Source organism: Lynx rufus, unplaced genomic scaffold, assembly GCF_022079265.1.
Source record: "Lynx rufus isolate CCGP_SWC_20201006 ecotype Redwood Valley unplaced genomic scaffold, mLynRuf1.p SCAF_6, whole genome shotgun sequence".
Lineage (NCBI taxonomy): Eukaryota > Metazoa > Chordata > Mammalia > Carnivora > Felidae > Lynx > Lynx rufus.
In genome coordinates, this window is record NW_025814878.1 from 135335712 (window position 1) to 135358132 (window position 22421).

The 22421-nt window shown below is 44.1% G+C and overlaps 1 protein-coding gene across 6 annotated transcripts in view; it reads left to right on the plus strand.

Annotated features, from left to right (window-relative positions):
* Positions 1-22421, plus strand: part of KDM1B (lysine demethylase 1B) — a 63930-nt gene that overhangs the window by 21539 nt on the left and 19970 nt on the right. For all 6 annotated transcript variants that reach the window (XM_047101552.1, XM_047101553.1, XM_047101554.1 and 3 more), the window contains 6 exons: positions 7718-7756; positions 11685-11889; positions 14127-14311; positions 17637-17813; positions 18208-18282; positions 21920-22057. In XM_047101552.1, coding sequence (XP_046957508.1) covers positions 7718-7756; positions 11685-11889; positions 14127-14311; positions 17637-17813; positions 18208-18282; positions 21920-22057 — 819 coding nt within the window. The remainder of the gene's footprint in view (positions 1-7717; positions 7757-11684; positions 11890-14126; positions 14312-17636; positions 17814-18207; positions 18283-21919; positions 22058-22421) is intronic.

A 22421-nucleotide genomic window follows, 5' to 3' on the forward strand; every position in this document is an offset into this window, starting at 1 on the left:
GCCATCAGCCCAGAGCCCGACGCGGGGCTCAAACTCACGGACCGCGAGATCGTGACCTGAGCCAAAGTCGGACGCTTAACCGAAGTCGGACGCTTAACCGAAGTCGGACGCTTAACCGACTGAGCCACCCAGGCGCCCCAGCCTAGGGTCCTTCTACTCCACCTCCATCTTCCCCTCTGAAAATAAAGTTTTATTGGACACAGCCATGCTCATTCATTATCGGCTATGGTTGCTTTCATGCTACGATGGCAGAGGGATTGTGATGTAGAAAATATGATACACAGAATTTAAAATACTTACTATCTGGCCCTTTACAGAAAATGTTTCCTGATCTCTGTTCTGACCCATGAGCATGGTATATCTCTCCGTCTCTTCAGGGTCTTTAATTTCTCTCAAGAAATCGTTGAGAAATTTGTTGAGAAACAAAAAATTGTTGAGAAAAAAAAAAGTGTTTTTCTCATTTCCACTGAGGGTGTCTTTTGTTAAATTTATTTCTAGGGGCGCCTGGGTGGCTCAGTTGGTTAAGCGGCTGACTTCGGCCCAGGTCATGATCTCGCGGTCCGTGAGTTCGAGCCCCGCGTCGGGCTCTGTGCTCACAGCTCAGAGCCTGGAGTCTGTTTCAGATTCTGTGTCTCCCTCTCTCTGACCCTCCCCCATTCATGCTTTGTCTCTCTCTGTCTCAAAAATAAATAAACGTTAAAAAAAAAAATTAAAAAAAATTTATTTCTAGATATTCTGCTTTTTCTAATTATATGTAGGATTTATTTTTAATTTCATTGTCAAGTTCTTTGTTAAAATTATATAGAAATGCTATTTACTTCATATGTTGATTTTATACCTAGAGACTTTCTTGAATTCACTTATTAAATTTCAAAGATCGTTTATAGGTTCCTTTGGGTTTTCTACAATCACATCAACTGTGAATAAAGACTGTTTTACTCTTTTTTTTTAATGTTTATTATTGAGAGAACGAGACAGAGCATGAGTGTGGGAGGGGCAGAGAGAGGAGGAGACACAGAATTTGAAGCAGGCTTCAGACTCTGAGCTGTCTCAGCACAGAGCCCGACATGGGGCTCGAACCCACCAACTGTGAGATCATGACCTGAGCAGAAGTCGGACGCCCAACTGACTGAGCCACCCAGGAGCCCGTTTTACTGTTTTTTAAAAACTCAATGTTTGGGGCGCCTGGGTGGCTCAGTCGGCTAAGCGTCCGACTTCAGCTCAGGTCACAATCTCGCAGTTCATGCGTTCGAGCCCCGCGTCGGGCTCTGTGCTGACAGTTCAGAGCCTGGAACCTGTTTCAGATTCTGTGTCTCCCTCTCTCTCTGACCCATCCTGTTCACGCTCTATCTCTCTCTGTCTCAAAAATAAATAAACGTTAAAAAAAAAAAATTAAAAACTCAGTGTTTGGGGCACCTGGGTGGCTCAGTCGATTAAGCGTCCAACTCTTGGTTTTGGCTCAGGTCATGATCTCACACATGGGCTGGAGCCACTTGTTGGGCTCTGCATTGCTGGCGGTGTGGAGCCTGCTTGGGATCCTGTCTCTCCCTCTCTCTCTGCTCCTCCCTCACTTGCTCTGTCTCTCTCTCAAAATAAATAAATTAAAAAAAAATTAAAAATACAATGTTTTGGGACACCTGGGGGGCTCAGTCAATTACGTGTCTGACTCTTGATTTTGGCTCAGGTCATGATCTCGCTATCATGAGATCGAGCCCCTCCTCACACTCCACGCAGGGTGTGGAGCCTGCTTGAGATCCTCCCTCCCTCCACCCCTTCCCTGCTTATGCACGCATGCTCTCTCTCTCTCAAAAAAACAAACATATATATATATATATAAAATCTCGGTTGTTTGCTCTTTCTTCTTGTCTTATTACATTGGTCAGGACCACCAGTACAGGGTTGAGTAGAAGTTGGAAAACAGACATCTTTGTCTTGTTACTGACCTGAGAAGGAATGTGTTCGGTATTTTTTTCATTATGTATAGCGTTGGGTGTAGTTTTTCTTGGATGTCTTTTATCAGACTGAGAAGGTTCCTTTCTATTCCTAGGTTTCTGAGAACTTTTTATTATGAACAGATGTTGGATTTGTTTTTAATTTTTTTTAATGTTTATTAATTTTTGAGAGATAGAGAAGCACGAGCGCGGAAGGGGCAGAGAGAGAGAGAGACACACACAGAATCCAAAACGGGCTCCAGACTCTGAGCTGTCAGCACGGAGCCCGATGTGGGGCTTGAACCCAAGAACTGGGAGATCATGACCGGAGCTAAAGTCAGACACTTAGCCGACTGAGCCACCCAGGAGCCCCACAGATGTTGGATTTTGTGAAAAACTTTCTCTGCATTTTTTATGATGATCATATTGGTTTTTCACCTTTAATCTGTTAATGTAGGTGAATCACACAGATTCTGGCATGTTGAAACAGCCTTGTGTTCCTGGGGGAAAAAATCCCACTTGTGCTTACTATGTTATCCTTTTAACGTATTGTTGGATTCGGTTTGCTGATGCCTTGTTTTGGAATTCTGCACCTGTGTTCATGATGAATACTATCTGTCATTTTCTTATAATATCCTTGTCAAGTTAGTTCTGGTATCCAAGTTATGCTGGCTCCATAAGACAATTGAGAAGTATATCCTCCTCCTCTAAAGAGTTTGTGTAAGATTGATATGATTTCTTTCTTACTGTTTGGTGTGATCGGTTGTGAGGACATTAGGCCAGTTTTCTTTGTGAGAAGTTTTGAAATTACAAATTCAATGTTTTTAACAGATGCATGGTTTATTCTACATGTTTTACACAGTTGTATTTATTTATTTTTATTTTTAAGTAATCTCTACACCCAATGTAGGGCTCAGTCTCACAACCCTGAGATCAAGAGTCGCACGCTCCACTGCCTGAGCCTGCCAGATGCCCCTAGGTGGTTGTGGTTTTGAAGAAATTTGTTTATTTCATCTACATTGTCAAATGTGTTAGAGTTGTTTGTACTGTTCCCTCGTTCCCCTTTTAATGTCAGTGGGATCTGTGGTGGTATCCCTGTTTTATTGATGTTGGTATGTGGGAGTGAAGGGTGGAAAGTACACATGTAAGCCTGGGATCAGGGCCCTGGAAGTAGCCAGTCTTGTTCTGAAACCTTTCGATTTAGCCCTAAATTGGTGCACAAGCTGAACCTTCAGACTAGAAAGTCTCTTGGTGGGATAGGAGAGAAAAATATGGGAGGGGGCTGATGTTCATTTTTTAGGCTGAGTGGGGACACGGACAGGAATTGGGGTTTGAGTAGTGAAGGCATGAGGAGCTTGTATGGCAAAGGGGAGCCTGTCCAGTCAGCAAAACAGTAACATGGCTGCACTGAACTTAACTAGCACCTGTGCCCCAGATGACTTCTCAAGTGAAAAGTCGCCTCAGTCACGTTTCATTATAATATTTAAAGTAGAGCTCAAGCCAGAGATCAGTCAAAAATAGACTATTTTTTTAGGCTTCGTGCCCAGTGCAGAGCCTAATGTGGGGCTCGAACTCTCAACCCTGAGAACAAGACCTGAGCTGAGATCAGAGTCAGATGCTTAACTGATTGAGCCACCCAGGCGCGCCCCAGCTATTTTAATAGACGCTAGCCTTTGGACCATTTTCACCCAGCCTATTTTTGTGAAGTTTCTAAACAGTTGTTCTAAACGATTAAAAAAAATATTTTGTTGTATGGAAACCAATTTGACAATAAATTTCGTATTTAAATAAATAAAAATCTTAAAAATATATATATTTTGGATAACTTGCATAATAATGTTACTTACTAAATGCTAGGTGTGTTTTACACGCAAAATTTATGTGAAAATCACTTCGTCCTGTCCTTCAACTGGCTGTTGTTTGGCTGTGGTTTAACTGTGGTTTGGAGTTACCCATGACCCCTCTTATCTTTTACACGTGACGATGGAAAATACAATCTTGACTTCATTTCTACTGATGGTTCAGGTCATTTGTGTCCCTTTTCTCATTGAACTTGATTTTTCTTCGGGTGGTCCATGTCATTTTCACTTTCTTAAATTTAAGCCACTTTGAAAAGTCTAAGGTTTTCTTTAGAATGAGCTTGTTTTTAGAAAAATAGTATATTTGTCATTGAAAAATTGAAGCCGTATAGAAGAGAACAAAGATGATAGCAAAAAACAAATTCATTGAGTCACCATCATGAAATAACCATTGTTAGATGAGGTTTATTCAAGAGTGTTCCCACATCTGTGCGAGGAGAAGGCCTGGTTGACAGATACCTTTATACTGAGGAAAAGTACTCTTGCTGGTTTTATGTTAAATGATTGCATTTATTTATTCTTTAGTCTTTATTTTTTTAGCTTTTGAAAAAAATTTTAGATAATCTCTACACCCAGTGTGGGGCTCAGACTCAACACCCCAAGATCAAGAGTTAGACGTTTCACTGACTGAGCCAGCCAGGCACCCCTAAGTGATTGCGTTTAATACAACAAAACTTAAAAAAAGAACAAGCCAAAGTGAAGGAAATTGCTGAACATGGGATGATTATTTCTTCATCACAAGGGATAGTAGTTTCTAGAAACCCCCTAAAAGGTTGAGATAACATACAATGAGAATGTTAGGAGGTTGGAATCGCTGTTTGTTTGTTTATTTTTGAGAAAGAGAGAGCACCCATGAGCATGAGTGGGGGAGGGACAGAGAGAGAGAGAGAGAGAGAGAGAGAGAGAGAGAGAGACAGAATCCCAAGCAGGCTCCAGGCTCTGAGCTGTCAGCACATAACCCAGTGTGGGGCTTGAACTCACAAACTGTGAGCTCATGGCCTGAGCCGAAGTCAGACACTTAACCAACTGAGCCACCCAGGCACCCCTCTTCTTAACCACCTGAGCCACCCAGGCTTGCCATTTTAATCATAAATGTCATTAAATGGCATATTTTAATCTTAGATGTTACAAGTTGACACCTGGCCATGAAAGGGGAGAAAAGCAAGTTACATCACACTTCAGTCCACCTCACCTTTTCCTTGCTCCTAATTCTTGTTAGTGTTTTCTTGTTTGGTTTTATTTTCTAGTTTGCCTTGCTGGAGTAGCTGTTGTGTTATTTTCTGTAACCGTGATTCCTCTGCTGTTTGCTCTTGGTCCTGTGTTTCTGTGGCTTTACTGCTCTCCATGATTTCTTTTAGCACGGTTCCTTCTCCCCCCACATCTTTATTTTGATTCATCACATGGTTGGAAATATTTTAACACCAAGTCCTTTTTCTCAGTGGAGCTCAGAGGTGTCAGATCCCTTACGTTTTTGAAAATGTAATTGTCTTTCTCTCCTCCTGCTTCCCACCGTCTTAAAGTTCAAGGTTTTATGGTCTTCTTAAATTCCAGCTTCTAACTATGGTATCGCATTTTCCCAATCTCCTTTTTCTCTCCAGAGATCTTCCTTTGAGACCCATTGCTGTAGTCTCAATTGATTGCCATCCATAGCCTGATCTTTTGAAATATTTATTTAAATGGTGTTTATTGACCCAGAGTCACTTTGGTCTTCAGCTCAGTATTCTGTCAAGGACAAAGTCTGGAAGGGTTTATTTGTAAAACAACATTAAACAGAATGGTAGCGAGTGCCACATGCTGTTTTGGAGCTTGCTTTTGTCGGTTTATATCTCTTAAAGATGCTTCTGTATCAGTGGATAAAGATCTCTTTTTTCTTAAAGACGGCATAATACAGTCCACTGAATGGATGGATCCTGATGAATTTAGTCTGATGAAAGGGTATGTGGGTGACTTTTAAATGTTTACTGTTACTGACATGCTACAGTGAATAGCTTTGTATCTATGCTGTTTTCAGTATATTTGTAGAATCATTTCCCAGAAATGAAGTTTTTTTTTTTCTTTTTTTAATGTTTGTTTATTTGAGAGAGCGAGAGAGTGTGTGAGGAAGGGTCAGAGAGAGAGGGAGACACAGAATCTGAAGTAGGCTCCAGGCTCCGAGCTGTCAGCAGCCCAGAGTCCGACACGGGGCTGGAACCCACAAACTGCGAGATCATGACCGGTGCTGAAGTTGGACGCTCAACCGACTGAGCCACCCAAGCGTCCCAAGTTTTGTGTGTGTGTGTGTGTGTTTTTTTTTAATGTTTATTTTTGAAAGAGACAGAGCATGAGGGTCTGGGGGGGGGGGGGGCGGCCAGAGAGAGAGAGAGAGACACAGAATCTGAAGCAGGTTCCAGACTCTGAGCTGTCAGCACAGAGCCCAACTTGGGGCTTGAACTCGAGAACTGTGAGATCATGACCTGAGCCGAAGTCGGAAGCTTAACCGACTGAGCCAAGTGTCTCTAGAAGTGAAATTTCTGTGTCAAAGTATATACGGTCATTTTATTGTGAGCTAATGCATAGATATGAAAGAGGATTTATAATGTTATGTAAGGAACAAAGAAGCAAAGCAAGCACTCAGGTACCCAGCATCCAGTTTTAGAAACAGAGCTCTACCAAGGCCTCTGTAACTCCCTGGGTGCCCCTCGGTAGTTACCTTTCTCTTCTTCCCCTGCAAGTATCCTGCAGTATTCTGAATTCTGCATTTATTATTCCTCTGCTTTTTGTTGCAGAGTTAATTCGTATTTATGAAACTAAAACAACATGTAAAGTGTTCTGTGTTTCTGTACTGGTTATAAATTATGTCGTATGGTTTGTATTCCTCTGCAACTTGCTTTTTCACATGCATCCATGTTGATGCTTAAGCTCTGGTTCATTAATTTTCCCTGCTGTGCAGTCTTGCCTTGCATAAATCTACCTACCACAGTGGATCTGTTCTCCTGTTTGTGGATGTGAGGATTGTTTCTCGTTTTGGGTCTGTTAGATACAGTGAGCATTCTTGCACATGTGCAAGAGTTTCTCTGGACTATATTCCAGGGGCCAGATTTGCCGGGCCATATGGGATGCCAGTCTTCAGTTTATTTGGGTAACTTTCTTATTGAAGTATACCATGCAAACAGGCAATGCCCAAATCCAAATGCATAGTTCACTGAACTTTCTCAGAGTCCCCCTTTAGCCAGCTCCCAGTGAAGAAATCCAACACTTCTCAACCCCTCGGAAGCTCCCCTGCACCCCCTTTCGCTCATACCCTCCATCCCAATTCACAGTCCTGGCTTAGAACACTGGACCTGTTTTGCTGGCTTCTGAGCCTTATGTAGATGGACTCCTACGGTATGTGCTCTTCTGGGCCTGGCTTCTTGGTCCCTGTTACGTTTGGGAGCGCGTCCATGTTGTAGCGTGTGCTTTGTGGCTCGTTCCTTCTGATCGCCGTGTAGTGGTCTGCTCTTTGAACGTAACACACTTTATTCTACTCTCGATGGACTTCTGCGTTGTGTTTAGCTTTTTCCTATTACGGACAGTGCTCCTTTGAACATTTCTGCTGCGTCTGTTGGTGCACATGTGTGAAGGTGCCTCTCGAAAATCTGGCGGAGTTTGAATCGCTGGGCATGCAGCTTGTATGTCTTAAGCTGTGAGAGAGGGTGCCCAGTTATCACGCATTTAAGTGTTGCCTATTTTGTCAAATCGCTCTCTAGATCATTCTCTTCCTTTACCTTTCCACCTGGGGCATGTTTACGGGAGTGGCTGGGTCTCCCGCACTCTCACTCCTGCGGTGTTTTATCACACTTTTTGCTTTTGCTAATGGAGTAGGTGAAAAGGGGTGTCCTACGGAGGGCACATTGACATACCTGTATTTTGTAAGCAAATCTAGTTAACACTTGGTTTTCTCTTTTGCAGCCTGAGACCTCAGATCATTGTTGCCTTCCAGAGGATCTAGTGAGTATCTGTGCACATCCTAGACTACAGTTCAGTGTGCCTTCGATGATAAGTACTGAATAAGTCAGTGACAATAACGGTTTTATGAGTTTCTCTTTGGGTGCCGATCAAAGGCTTTTGATCTGACATGACACCTGTATGATGGACATGTCAGCAGTAGTGGTATCATGGGTAACCCCCCCACCACCTTAAAGAAAGAGAAGTAATTCTCTTGCTCCGAGTTAAAAGGGAAGGAGCTGAAGGCTTGCCTTAATACAAGCATCAGCCTTGTTATACTGGTTTCTTGTGGGTGACTTTGTGACCTTATCTCCATGTGACTCCTTCCAGGGAAAGAACAAGAGGCCCGTAATTTGATGGTCTTGGCCCACATTCAGCCACGAGAGTATTCTTGTGTGTTCTGACCTCTGTGTAACTGCTCTGTCCTGTCCCTGCCCACACAGGGGAGGGAAGCAGCATTTCCTGCAGGCGAAGCCTCCTCATGTTTCAATTATGGATCCTTGCTACCCGAGTTGGCAGTCTCTGTGGCCCATACAGCCCGGTCCTATGGCTGTTTCAGAAAATGACTTTTTACATTTCTGAGTTCCTAAAATTCTGAGATTCTGAGTTATTCTGCATTTCAGTAATACAGGGGTGTTACTTTGCAGTTTTTCTACATGTCTGAAACTCAGGAACTGTGACTGATTTTTACACCAAGGGAGGATTGACATCTCTTAAATCTACTTGAAATCCATTCTGTTATATAAAGGGGTGTGTGAAACACACGCCTATTTTTAATAATTAATTTTACCCTCAAGCATTTCCATAGGAGAGCAGTAGCCCAAATATTTTCTGGATTCAAGGTAGACAGGATGAGATTATAGATAGAAAGGAAAAAATGACTGTAAATATAGTTGCAGTACCTTATGGATCTGTCTCCTGACATCAGACCCTTTTGCATGCAGAACAATCTGAAACTTTAGGACAGAGGTGATATTCTTGGGATGTAAGAACTTTAAAAAGTTTGGAAGAGATCGGGCCACCTGGGTGGCTCAGTTAAACATCTGCCTCTTCAGCTCAGGTCATGATCTCAGGGTTTGTGAGTTTGAGCCCCACGTTAGGCTCTGTGCTGAGTGTGGAGCCTGCTTGGGATTCTCCCTCCCTGCCTCTCTCCCTCTCTCCCTCCCCCTTTCCGTCTCCCTGTCTCTTCCTCCCCTCTCTCCCTCCCCCTCCCCTGCTTGCTCTCTGTCTCTTTCTCAAAATAAATAAAAATAAATTTAAAAATAAAAGTTGGGAAGAGTTCCCAGATTTGACCTGCCAGTTACTTGTGTTTGGCTAAGAGAGAGTCAGGAGCAGCTGCTTGACCCCAGTTCTATTCCTGTGGATTTTAGGGTCACTTTGAAAGTAGGCTGTGAACTTTGAGTGCTGTATAAGCTTCTGAGAGCTGCTGTAACAAATGATCATAACCTGAGTGGCTGATGGCCATAGAAGCTTCTTGTCTCCTAGTTTCAGAGGCTATGAGTCTGAGATGAAGGCCGCTGTCCCCCTGAAGGCTCCAGGGGAGCGTTCATCCTGCATCTTCCAGCTTCCAATGTTACGAGCCACCCTGGGCGTTCCTTGGCTTGTCCAAGTATCACTGCAGTCTCTGCCTTGTGACCCTCTTCCTGTGTGTCTCCCCATCCCTGTGTCTCTTTTCCTCCCCCCCTTTTTTTTTAAACTTTTTTTTTTTAAGTTTATTTATTTTGAGAGAGAGAGAGAGAACAGGACAGGCAGAGAGAGGAGGTGAGAGAGAGAATCCCAAGCAGGCTCTGCACCGTCAGCACAGAGCCCAGTGCGGGGCTCTAACTCATGAACAGTGAGATCAAGACCTGAGCCAAAATTAAGAGTCGGAAGCTTAACTGAGCAACCCACGCACCCCTCTTCTCCTCCTCTTATGTGGCCGTTAGTTGCAGTGAGTTTAGGGCTCACTCTCCTCTAGTGTGACTGATTACACTTGTCAAGACCCTGTTTCCAAATAAGGTCACATCCTGAGGTTCTGGGTGGACACAGACTTTGGGGGAGCACCATTTAACCCAGTGTAGTGGCTACTTCATTAACTGTGCTAATCGATTGACTATATCAAGTATGATTTCTTCTATGGCATGTGTAGTGAAGGTGAGAGCTGGGTACTTGATGGTGCATCAGCCGAATTCTTGCCGCATGTCCGGGAGTGGCCACTGTGCCGAGTGGATGCTCTCGGAACGGCAGGATGGAGTGCTGGTGCATCAGTTGCTGTTGGAGCTGCTCACATCCCAGGGCAGAGGCTGGTTGGAGCACCTTCAAGTCAGCCTCAGGGGGAAGAAGGATTGGGAGCAGGTATCAGGGTGGCAGGGCCTCTCTTGGGTCCTCAGTTCACCAACAGCTGCAAGACCCAGGAAGCAGAAGAGATTGGGAAGAGCTTGGGTTCATGTTTGCTGGGGCACTTCCATTCTGACCTCTGTGCAGTCCATGTGGATGGACTGTCAGGGTCTGAACGCTCCGTGTCCTTTCTCCTTGGGGTTACGCTGGGAAGGAGTCCCCAGAGGCAGCCCTGGTGTGTCGGGGAGGGAACTGAAGTTTCTGTGCTTTTTCAGTGCAGCACAGGCAGGCCGCAAGGGTAGCCTTGAGAACAGATTGCAAATTGAAATGCCTGCAGGGGCTGAGCTGGTACAGCGAATGTGTGAAGCAGCTGGGAATAATTTATAGGGGGTGTTGGGGCCCTTAGTAAACTGAAAAATGCTTGTCCCACGCTTGGACCCTGTGAAAGGTGAGGGGCAAGCAAAAGGCATCCGCGGACCGCGTTCGCCCTCTGGACCTCGAGTTCACAAACCCCCACTTGATGGCAGGTTGCATCTGCTCAGAGCCTGGAGAGCTGACAGCAGAGGGTCCCTGAGCTCAAGGTTCTCCTGTGTCAGATTCTTAGAATTCTTGGAACATACATTCAAGATCATGTTTAGAAAAGGCCGTCTGACACAGGATTGGAGGCAGTGTCACTTTAGAAGCCAAGTAAATGTGATTTTTAGTGCAATAGTCATCCTGCAGATGCTTCGATCCGATGACTCCATATGTTAAATCAGCTCTGGAATGCGATCACATATTTTAAGGCCCAAAATAGCTGCTTTTTTCATTTCTACATTTAGCATCTTATTTTGATAGTTGTAGTGTACTCCTCCCTCTGAAAGTTTTTAGTACCTTCTAGCAAAAAGGAGTAATGCTTGGCTGCTTCTCAGGAGAGCTGTTTTTTTCTGCCTAGTTTCGTAATTTCCATTATCTTTCGATCCTAAGTAAAAGAGGGCGGGGCGGGGGGGGGGGGATAGATCATGAATGATTAGTGACCAGAGAGAAGTTTCTTGTGTCAGACTGAAACCCCAGCTTGCAGCGTAGTGGATTGTACTGACTCTTACGTTACGTGTAATTATGCTGCACAGATAATAACGTACTGGACGCAGCTTTATTTGGTGTTGGCGGTTGGGGGTGTTGGTGTTTGAGGGGCACAGGAGGAGGCTGTTGCTGTGCTTCTGAAAGAATTCTGTTAGGAAACGCTCTCTCCGCGGACCCTTGGCTATTTTTTCTTTTCTTTTTAATGTTTGTTTTTGAGAGAGAGTGTGAGCCGGGGAGGGGCAGAGAGAGAGGGGACTGAGGATCCAAAGCAGGCTCTGTGCCGACAGCAGCCAGCTGATGTGGGGCTCGAACTCACAAGCTGTGAGGTCATGACCTGAGCTGAGGTCGGATGCCCAAGTGACTAAGCCACCCAGGCGCCCCGACCCTCGGCTCTTTTTGTTTCTAAATCGGAGTGTGCGGAACTCTGGTGTAGGGTGGTTGAGTGTGAGAGGGCCGTGGGTGAATGACGCACAGCGTCCTCTGTCCTTGGCTGGGTCTGCACGTCGGTTCTTGTCTGCCATTGCGCCTCTCTGTCTTGTCTGCCCCGTTTCAGAGGGTGTCGGAAGTTTCCAACCACTGGTGGTACTCCATGCTCATCCTCCCTCCTCTGCTGAAAGACAGCGTGGCGGCACCCCTGCTCTCTGCCTACTACCCCGACTGCGTGGGCATGAGCCCCTCCTGCGCCAGCACGCACCGCGCGGCCGGCAGCACCAGCCCCGGGAAGCTGGAGCCCTCCAAGGCGGCCCCCACTGCGCTGGGTGAGAGCCGGTCGTGGCCCTCCCTGCTTCCCCTTCCCCTCTTTCCCCGGGCACGTGTGGGCGAGCAGAATGCAAAAGACATTTTCTTGATGTGTGTGGCCTGATAGAAGGCCCCTCGTTATTTCATGCATTTAGTTATGCCGTGGCTCAGTTGTATCATTTGTGTAGATCGTGCAGTTAACTTCCCCTCCATAGTGTGAAGTCCGTAACACCCGTCCAGGAATTGTGTCTACGGAGTTGAAGGAGTAATTTTTATTTATTTTTTTAACAACACTTTCTTTTTATTTTTTTTTCCCTTTTTTACATTTATTTGTTTTTGAGAAACAGAGTGAACAAAGCGTGAGCGGGGGAGGGGCAGAGAGAGAAGGAGACACAGAATCTGAAGCAGGCTCCAGGTTCTGAGCTGTCAGCACAGAGCCTGATGAGGGGCTCGAACCCACAAACTGTGAGATCATGACCTGAGCCTTAGTCGGACGCTTAACCGACTGAGCCACCCAGGCGCCCCATCTTTTTTTTTTTTTTTAACGTTTATTTATTTTTGACAGAGAGAGAACGAGTCGGGGAGAGACAGAGAATCCCAAGCAGTCTCTGTGCTGTCAGCACAGAGCCCGATGTGGGGCCCAACCTCATGAACTGTGAGATCATGACCTGTGCCAAAGTCAGCTGCTTAACTGACTGAGCCACCCAGTCACTCCAAGGAGTTTTTTATTTGAAACTTAGGTGGCTACATAATTTGAAGATAATGCAAACTCGGACATACTGGAAGATAGTTTTGACTGTATGAGTCGCCCTTCTTTTTTTTTTTTTTTTCTTTCTCCCCAGTCTCTCTGCTTCTAATGAAGCCATTGAAAATCTCAGCTAAGTGATCCACTCTTGAAAATAATCCAAAACAGCAGGTCAGGCCAGACCTGCTGTTGAGCGTTTACTTTAAATGGATCTTTAAAATTCTCTACTGGAATTCTTAGTGTACAAGGAACAATTTTAGGCCTTCCTCTGTCTGGACACTAACAAACTTCATGTTTGGTGGTGCAAATAGATTTTGACCTGGAAGCATTTTTTTAAGGTTTTTAACCAAATAACACTGGGCCCTCTAAAAATGTGGAGGTGGTCAGAATCGAAGCTGAAGTGATAAATCCCAGGGTTAATGAAGGTACAATGAAACAGGCTTGCAAATGCTATATGTGGGTATGGGCATTTGTGAGGGACAGTTTGTGAATTGAAAACCTTAAAGTAGATAGACACCCTTTATTCTAGGAATTTATCCTAAATTAATTATCGAAGTAAATTATCAAATGTGAGTCCAAAGATTTATATTGCATTGTTGATAATAGTGAAATAATTAGATGAAAATTCAATGTGCAGCAATGGGGGAGTGGTTAAATCATGGGAAAATACTCTCTGTCCATTGAAGTCATGTTTAATGACACAGGGACAATGTTCTTGAAAGGCAGGTTAGGAAAAAGCATTTTTTTTCTGATTTTAGAAAAAACTAAGTACCTGTTATATTAATAGTCTCTGTTCATAGAAACAGCACTGAGGATAGATTATCCCCTTAAATGTTACCCCACTGTTCAAGGATTCTCAGAGGAGTCAGGGATTGATACGTACCTCTATGAAACTATTCATTGTTTTAAAATTTTTTAATGTTTTATTTATTTTTCAGAGAGAGAGAGTGGGGGAGGGGCAGAGAGAGAGAGGGGGAGACAGAAGCCAAAGCAGTTTCAGGCTCTCAGCCATCAGCCCAATACCTGACGTGGGGCTCGAACTTACAAGCCGTGAGATCATGACTTGAGCCGTTCAACCGCCTGAGGCACCCAGGCGCCCCATTTTTTAATCAGAAAAATTCCAATGAGTTAACATCTATTTCCATGGGGAGTTCACGTTCACAGAGTTTCAGTCTTACAAGATACAGAATTTCGGGGGATTTGTTGCACAGCAATGTGGACGTGCTCAACCTGGCTGCACACAACACCTGAACTCGGTGAAGGTGGTCGATTTTATGGCAGGTGTCGTTACCCCAGTTAAAACTTAAAAAAAATTTTCCATGCCATGGAAATTTGTGAGGAAAGAATGGGGAAAATAGGTAGTTCGTGTGTATTTCATCGGCTGGACAGAGGAAGCAGGAAATTTATTGTAGGACAGACCATGGCGCTTGCGGTTTGGTCTTGCCCTGGCGTTTCCCTGGTTTGGGTTTGGAAGTTACGGCCGTGGGATTTGCCTGTCTGTGTCTTCTGTAGCTCCAGGCATGAACCGGTACTTCCAGCCTTTCTATCAGCCCAACGAGTGCGGTAAAGCCCTGTGCGTGAGGCCAGACGTGATGGAGCTGGACGAGCTCTATGAGTTCCCGGAGTATTCCCGAGACCCCACCATGTACCTGGCTCTGAGGAACCTCATCCTCGCGCTGTGGTACACTAACTGCAAAGTAAGTGAAGGGACGTGAGCTGACGCGTGCGGGCGGAGGCCGCCCTGGGAAGAGAGGGGCTGCGATAGCCGTGGGGCGGGGCGGGGGGGGGGCCCTCTAGATCGGGGATTCTCCACCTGCGCACTGCGGACATTTGGGTGGATAGTCTTTGTGGGGGGGGGCTGTCCCGGGCACCGTAGGATGTTGCGCGGCATCCCTGGCCTCTGCCTTCTAGATGCCACTAGCTCAGCCCTGGTCGTGACCATCAGAGGTGTCTCCAAGTATTACCCAAGGGGTGCGAAGTCTCTGTATCCTGAGAACCACCACTTCAGATCATATCAGAACTCTTGACTCTAGTGAGTGCGTGTATGGCACAGAGTTGGTTCCGAGCGCGTTCTGCTGTGAATGCCAAGAGGAAGAGAAGTAAAACATTAAAGATTGTATCATAAACCCCCCGGAGGCAGAGAGTCTTAACATCGTATTATCCTCCAACGTGGAGACTAGTGAGTGCTTTGCTGTTTGCTGGGACTGAAGAGATGTCAGGGGCCTCACGCAGCACCTACCTGGAAAGGGGCGAGGCTAAATGAGAAGGGAATATGAGCTTCAAAACAGCAACAACAACAACAACAAAGGATTTCCTAACCCTAATATTTTTCTGATTAATTTCTTCAATTGTTTGAGGAACTGCTGAATCCAGAACCTTTGGCAAGACTGCCAAATTAATCTTGATTAAAGAAAGATATTCCAGGGGCACCTGGGTGGCTCAGTCGGTTAAGTGTCCGACTTCGGCTCAGGTCATGATCTCACTGTTGGTGAATTCGAGTCCCACGTCCAACTCTGTGCTGACAGCTCAGAGCTTGCTTTGGATCCTCTGTCTCCCTCTCTCTCTGCCCCTCTCCCGCTCATTCACCCTCCCTCCCTCCCTGTCTGTCTGTCTGTCTCTCTCTCGCAAATAAATATTTAAAAGGATAGATACTCCAATTCCACCCTGGTATCTCACTGGGTTAGAATCCAGTATGAGATGGCCTGATTAGGTTATGGCTGTTACTACAACTTATATGAATTATGTAAGTGGGTTAGACAAGGCAGACTTGTTCATTTCCTCCCCAGCAGGCCTGAGGTAGATGCTCAATAAACATTTGCTGAACTGAACAAAATTGTGGTCAGAATTTCCTGTAAATAAGTTGCAAAGATACACTTTTCAGAAAAACAGTCTTGGATTCATTTTTCTTCACGTTTCTTTTCATTTGACTTTGAAAATCGATTGATACAGGTGAAGAAGCTTACAGAAAAAAATCCTGAACTTATCAGCCTGGATCTATTTTAATATTTAATAAAATAGTATGTATTACCTATGTTTAATATTTTAGTGGGAAAACACATATATAGAGGCTATGAGTCAAAGATTTTGAAATTATTTTTATTTTCATGAAAACAAATTACTTTCTGCAGCATTGCAAGCCAATGTTATTTCTTGAATACTTTGCGCATGTACTTGACCCTTGAACAGTCTGAGGGTTAGAGGCATTGACTCCATCCCCTACCCAGTCAAAAATCCACATACAACTTTTGGGTCCCCTAAAACTTCTAATAGCCTACTGTTGACTGGAAGCCTTACCAGTAACGTAAGCAGTTGATTCACACACGTTTTGTATGTTGTGTGTATTGCATAGTATATTCTTAAAGTCAGCTATAAAAAATATTATTAAGAAAATCGTAAGGGGACGCCTGGGTGGCTCAGTCCGTTAAGTGTCTGACTCTTGATTTCAGCTCAAGTCACGATCTTGTGGTTTGTGAGGTTGAGCCCCGAATCTGGCTCTGTGCTGACAGTGTGGTGCCTGCTTGGGATTCTCGCTCTCTCCGCCCCTTCCCCCACTCGCTCTCTCTGTGTGTCATGACACTGGGTCAAGGCTACGTTAATCTTGAATCTTTGAAATGTTCCGAGACCTTGCCAAAGTTGGGATGAGTAGGGAAAGGCACTGTCTTTTGTTCTTGTTTATTTATTTTGAGGGAGAGAAAGGGGGCACGTGTGCGGGGGAGGGGCAGAGGGGGAGAGAGAAAGAATCCGAAGCAGGCTCCAGGCCGTCAGCACAGAGCCTGACATAAGGCTCGATCTTACGAACCTTGAGATCATGATCTGAGCCAAGATCATGAGTCAGACGCTCAACCTACTGAGTCATCCAGGCGCCACTCTCCCCTTTTTAAACAAGTTCCTAAATCTGTCTCCTCATATCAGTGATGAGAATCCAGCTTTTCTGCCAGTACCAGTGGCAGTGTGGGCTTCAGCAGTGGCCCTTGCTGTGTGGTTTATTGAGTCAAGAATGTATTTACGATGCTCCCTCTAGCTGTCCTTCTCTGGGATGGGAGAGGATTAGGAGAGAAGATGCAAATTGCTGTATCTTCCTTTTGTCCCTTTCTTCTTTTTGTCCTTCACAAGGCAAACCTCCCTCTGATCTTACTATATTTTAGTGATACCTGATGGACTCATATACCCTGAAAGGTGGTTTTTTTTTTTTTTTTAATTGTAAAATGCAATGTAAAATTTACCATTTTTACCTTTGTAAAATGTACAGTTCAGTGGCATTAAGTAAATAGTGTTATATGATTGTCTCCATATCTAGTTCTAGAACTTTTTTGTTACCCCAAGAGGAAACCCCACACCCATTAAGCAGTGACTCTCCATTCCTCCCTTCCCCCAGTACTAGTCTGGCAACCACTAGTCTACTTCCTGTCTCTGTAGACTTGCCCAGTGCGGTAGTTTATATAAATGGAATCATGCAACATGTGGCCTTCTGTCAGTTGCTTCTTCATTTAACATCACGTTTTCAGGGTTCATCCATGTGGTAGCAGTCATCAGAACTTCATATCATTTTTTTTTTAATGTTTTATTTATTTTTGAGAGAGGGTGCATGAGAGGGGGAGGGGCAGAAAGCGAGGAAGACAGAGGATCCGAAGCAGGCTCGTTGCTGACAGCAGTGAGCCCAACATGAGACTTGAACTCACAAACTGTAAGATTATGACCTGAGCCGAGATCAGAGGTTTAACCGACTGAGCCACTCAGGCACCCCAGAACTTTCATTTCTTTTTATGGCCAGATAATATTCCATGTGTGGGTATACCCCTTTGGCTTATCCATTCATCCGTTGACGGACACTTGGATAGTTTCCACCATTTTGGCAGTTTGAATAGTGCTGCTGTGAGTTTTGTTGGAACCTACGTTGTCAGTTCTTTTCAGTGTATATGAGTGGAATTGCTGGGTCATATAGTCATTCTGTTTAACTTTTGGAGGAACCAAGAGTTACGTGTTGTATTTGTTTTAACAGTTTGGTTTTGTTTTCAAACACAGGAAGCTCTTACACCTCAGAAATGTATTCCTCACATCATCGTTCGGGGTCTCGTGCGCATCCGATGCGTTCAGGAAGTGGAGAGGATACTTTATTTTATGACGAGAAAAGGTCTCATCAACACAGGGGTTCTTAACGTCGGCACCGACCAACATCTTCTTCCTAAAGATTACCACAACGTAGGTGACTGTTGCTCTAACGGGGACACCATCACCACCATGATCAGTGCTAGCATGCAGATACTAGTGAATACTAGTTAATAATACTAGTAACAGCCACATTATCACCACAGAAATTATAAAGCAAGACGTTTGTAGAACGTGTGTTGCTCTGGGGAAGAGTGTCAGGAACTGTAAGGAGGAGGGGACTCCTTAAGACCAGTACTTCCGTGTTCTTTAGGAAAATAGCTTTCTGCGAACATCAAAGAAATGTAGATGAGCTAACATGGCTTGGTGGTTAGTACCTTCTAGAACAACTAACACGGTATATTGTTTTATTGTTTTCATTTCTCTAATTGGATCCTTCCCCCTCCCCCTTTTTAAAAATTTTTTTTATTTTTTTTTGTTTTTAAAGAAATCAGTCATCATTATCGGGGCTGGTCCAGCAGGATTAGCAGCTGCTAGGCAACTGCATAACTTTGGAATTAAGGTAAGATTTTGGGACATGAAGTTGATAACAGATGGTTAACCATTCCTTTGGTCCAGATTTTCTAAGATTTAGAAACCAGTTTCTGATTTTAGTGGGCAGTTCTAAAGGCATTGTATCTTTAAAATCTTTGCAGTTGGTTCTAGAAAAGATAAAAAAAACTTTTTTTAGAATTGGTTTAATAAAAGAAAGAGTTTAGACAGCTTTACACAGGGTTTTAGACTCCTAATGAGCAAGTCAGAAGAGATTCTGTGCAGGTATGAAAGCAGAAGTTTTTCCTAGGTGTTGTTGACACTATAGAGGGGACATTGGGAAAAAGTCTTTTGTTTTTGCAATAGCTTGAGACAGCTAATAGCAGCTTAGAAGTTCACCATTTCTTGTATAAAAGTTTCTGAAACACACAGTGAAATTTGCATATATATACATATTTTTCGAGTGACCTCTGTCCTCTGTGCCCAACATGGGGCTTGAACCCACAACCCTGAGAATGGAGAGTTGCATGCTCTACCAACAGCCAGCCAGGTGCCCCTCAAAGGCACACTTTGACTCTCACTCTGAGAAACAAAAATCTCTGCTTTTGGAAGCAAGATTGAATTAATCTGTTGTTGAGACAGAATTGCATGACTTTAAAGTGTGCTCCACCTGTTTGAGGCAGCTTGCTTCTCTAAGGGTAGTTTTTACCTAGTATGTGGCCATATTCCAGTTCAAAATTAGCCAAAATAGAGACTATTAGAAAAAAAATTGTGCAATTTAGAATCTAATTTCTATTAGGTTCATTCAAATTAGCCATCCCCTTGATTTTTGTGACTTTTTAGGTCTGACACATTTCCCCTTTTTAAACACTTATTTTTCAAGGACTTTGGTTTTCAGTAAACCAGATGTGAAAATCATCTTGGTAGAATTGAATTAATCTTCACTTTTCTCTGGCTGAAAGAAATGACAGCTTTTTTTTTTTTAATTTTTTTTTTAATGTTTATTTATTTTTGAGAGACAGAGAGAGAGTGTCAGAGGGGGAGGAGCAGAGAGAGAGGGAGACACAGAATCCAAAGCAAGCTCCAGGCTCCGAGCTGTCAGCACAGAGCCCGACACGGGGCTCGAACTCACGAACCGTGAGGTCATAACCTGAGCTGAAGTCAGATGCTCAACCAACTGAGCTACCCAGGCACCCCAAGAAATGACAGCTTCTTTTCCATGGTGTCTCTTCTGCTGGAAGAGTTTCTGAGATGAGAAAAGGTTTCAGTAGCCATGTCTAAGAGCCGTTTCCCTCAGTTGAATGGAAGACGTTAAGTCTTGGATTACATTATGTTGCTAACGAAACAGAAGAACCTGAGTTGGATTTATAGGAAGTGTGTTTGCATTTCTTTTTTTTTTTTTTTTTTAATTTTTTTTTTTCAACGTTTATTTATTTTTGGGACAGAGAGAGACAGAGCATGAACGGGGGAGGGGCAGAGAGAGAGGCAGACACAGAATCGGAAACAGGCTCCAGGCTCCGAGCCATCAGCCCAGAGCCTGACGCGGGGCTCGAACTCCCAGACCGCGAGATCGTGACCTGGCTGAAGTCGGACGCTTAACCGACTGCGCCACCCAGGCGCCCCGAAGTGTGTTTGCATTTCAAAAATCTTTTTTTTTTTTAAATGTTTTATTTAGTTTTGAGAGAGACGGAACATGAACTGGGGAGGTGCAGAGAGTAGGGGCGACAGAGGATCCAAAGCAATCTCTGAGCTGAGAGCAGACAGCCAGATGCAGGGCTTGAACTCACAAACTGTGAGATCATTACCTGAGCCGAAGTTGGACGGTCAACAGACTGAGCCACCCAGGCGCCCCTGAAAATATTTTCTTAATGGCGTTAAGCTAGGAAGTGTTTTAATTGATCATTTATTCCAGCATCAGATATTAGGGCCAAGATTTCTTGTTTTTAACTTAGAAAACTTACAGATCATGTTACAGGGGAGATTATTAACATCGAAAGTCTAGGGTGCCGTCTTTAATGTCCTGCCTTCCTCTTATACTGAAAAAGAATCTAGAAATGGGTGGGTCTGTGTTAATCTGAATAAAATCCAAGAAAGAGGGTGGGGAGAGTAGAAATTTGGCTATAGCCTTGCTTGTTGAAGAAAATGAGGAATAAAATATTCAGAGGACTCCACCTGTTCTCTCCTTTCTTTTGCCGGGTGATAAGACAGACTCTACAGAGACCACCCATCCTTCTCATGGTCAGGAAAGAGAGTCTCCTGAGTAACCTAGGAGATGGCTAACTTGGGGAACCTCCTTGAGCAATTTGAAAGAGTGCTTTCCGGGATCCAGAAGTGGAATGGGTGGCCTTGAACTGCATAGGATTCCCATTTGCCCTGAGTCACTGCAGCCCAGAGATGTGTAGCACTTATAGCCACAGGGCTGTCTGTCACCCACAGCCCCTCCTGCCCTCAGAAATTTGGGGGAAGTAGAGGCACCTGGCTGGCTCAGTCAGTAGAGCACACGACTCTTAATCTCAGAATTGTAAGTTCAAGCCCCACATTGGGTCTAAAGATTACTTAAAAATAATTTTTTTTTTTTTTAAAAGGGTAACTGGGTTTTATTTATTTATTTATTTATTTTTTAATTTTTTTTTTTCAACGTTTATTTATTTTTGGGACAGAGAGAGAGCATGAACGGGGGAGGGGCAGAGAGAGAGGGAGACACAGAATCGGAAACAGGCTCCAGGCTCTGAGCCATCAGCCCAGAGCCCGACGCGGGGCTCGAACTCACGGACCGCGAGATCGTGACCTGGCTGAAGTCGGACGCTTAACCGACTGCGCCACCCAGGCGCCCCTTAAAAATAATTTTTAAAAAAAATGTTAAAAAACGCAGATTCATCTAAGCCCTTAAAAAGAAGAAAAAAAGAAAGAAATCTGGGGGGAGGTAAAATCGTCTGGGTATGGGGCCAGCCTGCTTAGATCAATCCCACGAGGTCACCGTTGGGTAGAATGACATTTGATAAAAAAAAAATAATAATAATGTTTATATTTTGAGAGAGAATACAAGGAGGGAAGGGCAGAGAGAGAGAGAGAGAGGGAGACACAGAATCTGAAGCAGGCAGGCTTCAGGCTCTGATCCCGATGCGGGGCTTCCACTCACGAACCATGAGATCGTGGCCTGAGCTGAAATCAGACGCTTAACCTACTGAGCCACCCTGGTGCCCTTGTTTTTTTTTTTTTTTTTTTAATAGTCACATCTTAGGGACATTAAAGCCCATTTGCAATGCTAAAGGAATTTTGCTACATACATAGATGTTTCATAGGACAAAATCACTGCATTAACCTAGTTTCTTTTAGTGCTTTTTAATTTGTGGTATAGTATTTCATAAAAGCTCTTAGTGCATCTCACGTGCTGGCTCATCAAATCTTCTCATTGTGGGGTTGGAGGAGGGACAGTTTAAGGCATTCCTCCAGCAGGCTACTCACTCCTTGCTAAAAGCGGGATTGTGTGTTTTAACATTTACTTTGGCTTCTGTTCACACCACCCTCTTTTTAAACTTTTGTTCACAAGCGAGCTAATAATTAACTACGTATGGAACTTACCTAACTGTGTCATTTTGCGTTTGTAGTACTGTATTTAAATGGCTACTCTATTCCTGTGTAGCTTCCCTGATTGCCTATCTTTTTAGGTGACTGTCCTGGAAGCCAAAGACAGAATCGGAGGCCGAGTATGGGATGATAAATCTTTCAAAGGCGTCACAGTGGGAAGAGGGGCGCAGATTGTCAATGGCTGTATCAACAACCCGGTAGCACTCATGTGTGAACAAGTGGGTTTCTTGATGATTCGTCTCGTAGATAAGCAGAAGAAAAAACTGTCTCATTTTGTTTTCGTATAGTATTAATATGCTTCTGGATGATAAATAACAACCCCCAAATGGTTTCTTGCCCCTCATCCCCGATAAAAACAGTTACAATTCTTCCTTTCTGAGATAGTGGAGCGAGAGCACAGAGAGGATTTTTTCCTGAGATCTATAATTCTATTTGTGTGTTTTTTGCAGGCCACTTGATGAGCTTGTCATTTTAAGGTTTGCTGGGTGAAGCAAATAAAAATACAGCATGCCCAGCTAAATTTGACCTTTTGGATAAATAAGTAAATTTTTTAAGGATAAGTATATCCCAAGTACCACGTGG